We start from the raw sequence: 5,451 nt of genomic DNA, 5'->3' as shown, positions 1-5,451 counted from the left end.
ACAAAGAAGTGAAGCTCGCATGGGCCACCCTTCCTGCCCTAAAACACACTACGTGAATCTTAGAACGTGTTTTACACATTTGTATTTTCCGGCACTGAGTGATGTCTGCCCTACATTTCTTCTCTTTCACTGCGAACAGATGCGTGTCCTCACTCTACCTATCTCCCTGCAGGAATGGTTTTCTGAACTAGATGATGCTGGCCGGGTAGCACAAGGCCTTTTTAACTAGCAGGTTATCTCAGCAGGGCTCCGGTTACCTTCCTCTCCTCTGGCCCCGAGTCGCTCAGCGCAGCTTTCACACCGACAGTCTTCCCAACAGCGAGCGTGGTTACCTGAAATGTTTGTTGGTGCAGAAAGTTCAGAGCCTCAGCATGACCTTGGGAAGTTAATTTCTTGATGAATTAGCTTCTCAGCAAAATCCTCATATCATGACCGGGAGCCGGGAGTATTTGCTGCCAGGTGCTGAAGATGAAGGTACGCTCCCACAGCGTGAGGACCGGGAAAGTCCAACTCCTGAACCTCGTGCTTTCCAAGTCACATAACTCTATAAAACTGACAGAAGACTCAACTCTCTGTAGAAATGCTGAAAGTACTCATTTTACACTCTCATCTTCCATTTTTTTAGACATATGAGAAGCCTAGTGACTTCACTGAGAATTTGGGGTAAACAAAAGTCATTCTACAAGATTGGAAAATGACAAGCGAGAACAGGTTAAGCATTGTTTGATGCTATCTTCCTTGCTTTTTCAGCCCATGTATGCAAAAAAATTTAAATTTAAAAGGAATACAAGCACTTCAATCAAATAAGATAGTGCTTTAGAAAATTCCTCTAATCACATTTGTCTTTAATAATTTAAGGGAGTAATTTCTAGAAGCATAGTATAGTAGTTCTGTTTTTTAGAGGGATGCAATTTTGAGGCAAGCCTTCTGGATTTCTTCAAATTACTGAAAATGTTTATTTTCCAGTACTTTAATTTGTATCTTGCAGCCTTCTTTCCTGCCCATGACCACATCTTCCTCTTTACAGTTAATGGGAGTTTCAGAGGCACAGAGGGTCAGGTTCTTTCTTTACTATTCAATTAGGTAAATAAATCCTTGAATGACTCTCTGAAGAATAACAGGAAGATAAATCATGTAAGATTTTTCCAGTCTTTATAACAGCCCCCATCTAGAATACATACAGACAGTTTTGAAACAACATTGATTACAGTACCCACCAAGTGCTAAAATAAGTTTTGTTTGCTTTTAATGGAGTAAGAAAAATATTTGTAGAAAAAAACACCTAAAAATTTAATCTGGGATTATATGAAAACAGTAAGAATTATACCTAACAGTACTGGTTAGGATGAAAGCAAAGCTGCCTGTTAAAAAATCTGACCACTGATCGAAGCTTGCAATTTCAGCCTTCATCAACTGGTTTCTTGAGTGACTCATCAAATCAGCATTACCTAAAAAGTCAATACTGAGGAACCAGGTAAACCAATAAATACTCCTTTCAGTCACACAGTTGCTACCACTCTTGAGAACACAGTAAAGCATTTTATTGTTTATACTCATTTTCATTTACACATAGGAGGAACAATCAATGCAGTTCTATCACAGCAGGTGGACCATATCCCGAAACTCGAACTTTGACTGCTGAATATGCGTAGACCTGTCTTAAGGTCTGATCAGGAAAAAAAAAAAACAAAAAAGAAAAAAAATAGGGGGCAAGTAGAGAGGAGAGTAATTTCACTAACATCGGTTAATTCATGATTCATGGGTATTTATTTTGCAGGTGATACAGCTCTTCTGAAAGAGCAAACTGCTTCACTTCTTTACAAAATACACTAAATAATGTAATTACTTAGAGAATTCTAAATTTCGCAGTGGTTCATGCGGTAAGGGTGTGCAACTGACACAAAATGGAAAACATGGTTACAACATCAAACTGCTACTTCTATTCCCAGCTAGTTTATGGAAAAGGTCATTGGACTTCTTGATTTCTGCTCTTGAGTTACGGAGTAGAAGCAAGAAGCATTTACTTTATAAAGGCAACTATGAGGACAGACTGTAGATATGCAGTGCAGTTGAACAGGTCTACAACTCTTGTTTCTACAGCATTTGCATTTGCTACTGTTCTGAAATACAAATATAACTTTTGCACACTGTCACTTCTCACACGTGTTCAGCTGAAGGAGTCATTTACAGAATTTACTGCGATGCTCCTATTTTAAACGCTGCTTTTTTTCTCCTCTTGGCCTCCTAAGTGAAGGGAGCAACTCTTTCCACTGAAAGAAAGAAATTACAGGTGTGCAGAAGTACAACTATGCTACCAACACAGACAGAGACAACTGTGCTCTTGTGCACACCCCTACAACCGGCCGGAGAACAAATAAAGAAGTTAAGCCTGCAAAATAAATGGAGTTTACTCTCAAACTTTTTCTTCAGTCCAGATGAATAATAGACCTTGATTCGAGGCTGCCCTCTTTTTTTGCAACTGATCTGCGTGACTATTGGAACAGCATCTCTGCCAGAGTCATTACACTGAAATGCAGAGCTGAGCAGTTTGGTGGCAGTATGTATTGACGTTTTTGCAGCATCATGAGTCTGGCAACTGGGCTTGGGGAAGTTTCAAGCAGTGGGTCTTTACAATAGCAACTTGATTCTGCAGACAAAAAGCAAAAGATTGGCAGAATTATTAAAGTATCACAATAAAGGCAAAGATTTCTTCTGCAGAACGTGGCGCTGAGCTTCGCTATTAGCTGGCAGCCGCTTTTGTCAGAGGCGCAGAAAGGCACAGCTTTCCCCGCGTGTCAAGAGAAACACAAAGGTGTCGAGCCTTTCGCGGTGGCTAAAAGGCAGCTTTCCTCGCAGGATGCCAGCTCCCAGCCGGCTCCGCTCCCAGCAGGAGCAGCCGGAGCCGTAAGGAGGCCAGAAAGTAGGCTAAACTTTACAAGCAGCCTTAATCGGGGGCCTGTCCTACCTTCCTTCCTTAAAAAAAAACCCAAAACCTCCAAGAAAACCAAAAACTCCCCAAAACCCCCAAGCCCCCCAAAACCCCCAAAACCTCCGAAACCTCCGAAACCCCCCAAAACCCCCCCAAACCCCCAAAACCCGACGCTGGCACCGGGGCTGCCTCCGACTCCCTGCCAAGGGGGGGGTTGCATCCCCGGGTGCCAAGCGATGTTCCCAGATGCCGGAGGGGGGGGGGGGGGCCGGGAGGCGGCACCGGGGCGGTGGGGGGGCCCTACCCGCCGCTCCCCGGGGAGCTCGGCAGCCGAGTTGGAAAGCCAAGTGCCGTTTAACACTAATTGGTCTAAAGACAGACATTAGCATACGAAATGGCGGCAGATTGGTTTAAAAGGTGGAATAAAAAGCAGATTGCCGTGAGTCACTCCTTGCGAACTGGGCGGGGGGGGGACGACCACAGCCACACACACAAACCCACTGTGAAATGTCAGGAGCGTGCAGCACCGTTGCCACTTGCCAAGGGGCTGAGCACCAGCCAGGGGAGCGCCGGGCTGGCCCGACCCACGGCTCGGCTCGGTGGGAGTCTTGCCCGCGCCCCCCCCCTCCTCCGAGCGGGCTAGAAAGCAGCCGGTCCTGCCCGGGACGGGATGGAAAAGCTCGTTTGTGGGCTCGTAGCTGCTCCCCTCGGTTCCCCATCCTCTCTCTCCCACCTCCCCCCCCCGGGTCTTCCCGCCCCGAGCATCGCGGCTTGGCCGCGGCGGGGAACGGAGTGGGGGGGGGGGCGCGGGGAGCGCACCTACCTGTGGCGTCGGGCACGGGCGGGCACGGGGGCAGCCCCGGAGAACACACGGCATTCAACATTTTCAGCTTGTGCATCGGAAACGTATGAGTTTGTGGAAAGCTTGTTTGAAGTCTTCGTTGGACATAGTATAGATGATGGGGTTGATGAGGGAGTTGAGATATCCCAGCCACGTGAAAAAGTCAAAGATGGCCATGTGGAACCAGCAAGCGTCCTTGCAAATAGGCAACACCAGGCTGATGATGAAAAAGGGCAGCCAACAGACGATGAAGGCTCCTAAAATAATCCCTAAAGTCTTCGTAGCTTTCCGCTCTCTAGCGGCCGTGAGCTTCTTCTTCTCCAGCAGGGCGTCCGAGACCTTCACCTTCACCTGGTTCATGTACACGGGAGAGCCCGTTTCGCTGGATCCCTCGGGGGCCTTGGAGTTTATGGACGTGACGGAGGAGGACGACCCCGGGGAGTCTGTGATTAACTGAGCCCGCGTCAGTCTTTTGCCCGCTTTCTTTGGCGTCTGCTTCAAAATCCGCGACCTGGCTTCCACGTAGATCCTCCCGTAGAGGGCTATCAGCAGCAGAGTGGGGAAGTAGAAGGCTCCCACCGTGGAGTACACGGTGTAGAGGACGTGGTCCGTGTTCACCACACAGTGAGAGACTTCCTCGGCCTTCGCCTGCCGCCAAAACAAAGGGGGCATGGAGATGCAGATGGAGAAGACCCACACCAGGGCGATCATGCCCGCTGCCCGCTTGGGAGTCCGTTTCGTGGAGTACTCGACGGCGTCGGTGATCGCCCAGTAGCGGTCCAGGGCGATGACACAGAGGTGCAGGATGGACGCCGTGCAACAGGTGATGTCCGAGGACAGCCAGATATCGCAGACGATCTGGCCCAGCGTCCACTTGCCGGTCACAGTGTACATGGTGCTGATGGGCATGACGAGGATGGAGACGAGGAGGTCGGTGACGGCCAGCGAGGCGATGAGATAGTTGGCCGGCGTGTGGAGCTTCCTCGTCTGGTAGACCGTGGCGATGACGAAGGCGTTGGAGAGCACCGTGGCCAGGGTGACGAGCGCCAGGACGACGGCGAGCACGATCTTCCCGGAGAGGGGGGTGCCATCCTGGTAGGTCCCTTCCTCGGCGCTGCAGTTGCGGCCGGGGTAAGACTCGTTGCCGGGGAGCAGCGGCGCCTGGCAGGGGCCGGCCGGCTCCATCCCTCCGCGGCCGCCGCCCCCGCACACGCTCGGCGGGGCTCGGCGGGGCTCGGCGCGGCCGCTACCCCGGCAGGACCCCGTCGGCGCCGGAGGAGGGCTGCGGCATCCCCGCGCCGGCACCACCTCCCGCCCGCCCGCCCGCCCTTCCGGGAGCACCGAGCGGGCTCCGCGGAGCCTCACTCCCCGCGGGCGAGGGAGCAGGGCGACCCGGCGGCCAGGCGCGCCCGCTCGCCCCGCCAGCTCATCGCCCCGCCGCTTCCCGGCGGAGCGCGGCGAGCCGCGGGCATGGGGCTCCCGCCCCGGCCGCCCCTAAGCGCGGCCCCGCCGCCCGCGGCTCCGCACCGCGGCTCGACGACGGGCGCAGCGGCAGCGGCGGCGCCGCATGCCCGCGGGCGGCCGCTTCGCCCCCCGGGCTGCCGAGTCCGACGGCGCGGCGGCGGCGGCGGGGGCTGCGAGGGCAGCGGAGCCCACCCGCCCGGCCCTGTCTTCACACGCA

General features: G+C 52.6%; 1 protein-coding gene across 1 annotated transcript; it reads right to left on the bottom strand.

Moving 5' to 3' along the window:
- Positions 1-1,519: 1,519 nt before the first annotated feature.
- HTR1B (5-hydroxytryptamine receptor 1B) lies at positions 1,520-5,077 on the bottom strand. The gene is made up of 2 exons (XM_052781672.1): positions 3,753-5,077; positions 1,520-2,647 (listed from the first exon to the last, which is right to left on the bottom strand). Exon 1 carries the CDS (start codon positions 4,953-4,955, stop codon positions 3,816-3,818), a length of 1,140 nt encoding a protein of 379 aa, XP_052637632.1. The 5' UTR covers positions 4,956-5,077; the 3' UTR covers positions 1,520-2,647; positions 3,753-3,815.
- Between the last annotated feature and the right edge of the window lie 374 nt (positions 5,078-5,451).

The sequence above is a fragment of the Harpia harpyja genome, chromosome 3, assembly GCF_026419915.1.
Source record: "Harpia harpyja isolate bHarHar1 chromosome 3, bHarHar1 primary haplotype, whole genome shotgun sequence".
Classification (NCBI taxonomy): Eukaryota; Metazoa; Chordata; class Aves; order Accipitriformes; family Accipitridae; genus Harpia; species Harpia harpyja.
This window is presented reverse-complemented; position numbering and strand designations above follow the sequence as displayed.

Coding starts and splice junctions, on each gene's coding strand:
- HTR1B (XM_052781672.1), bottom strand. CDS start 4,955: ATGGAGCCGGCCGGCCCCTGCCAGGCGCCGCTGCTCCCCGGCAACGAG.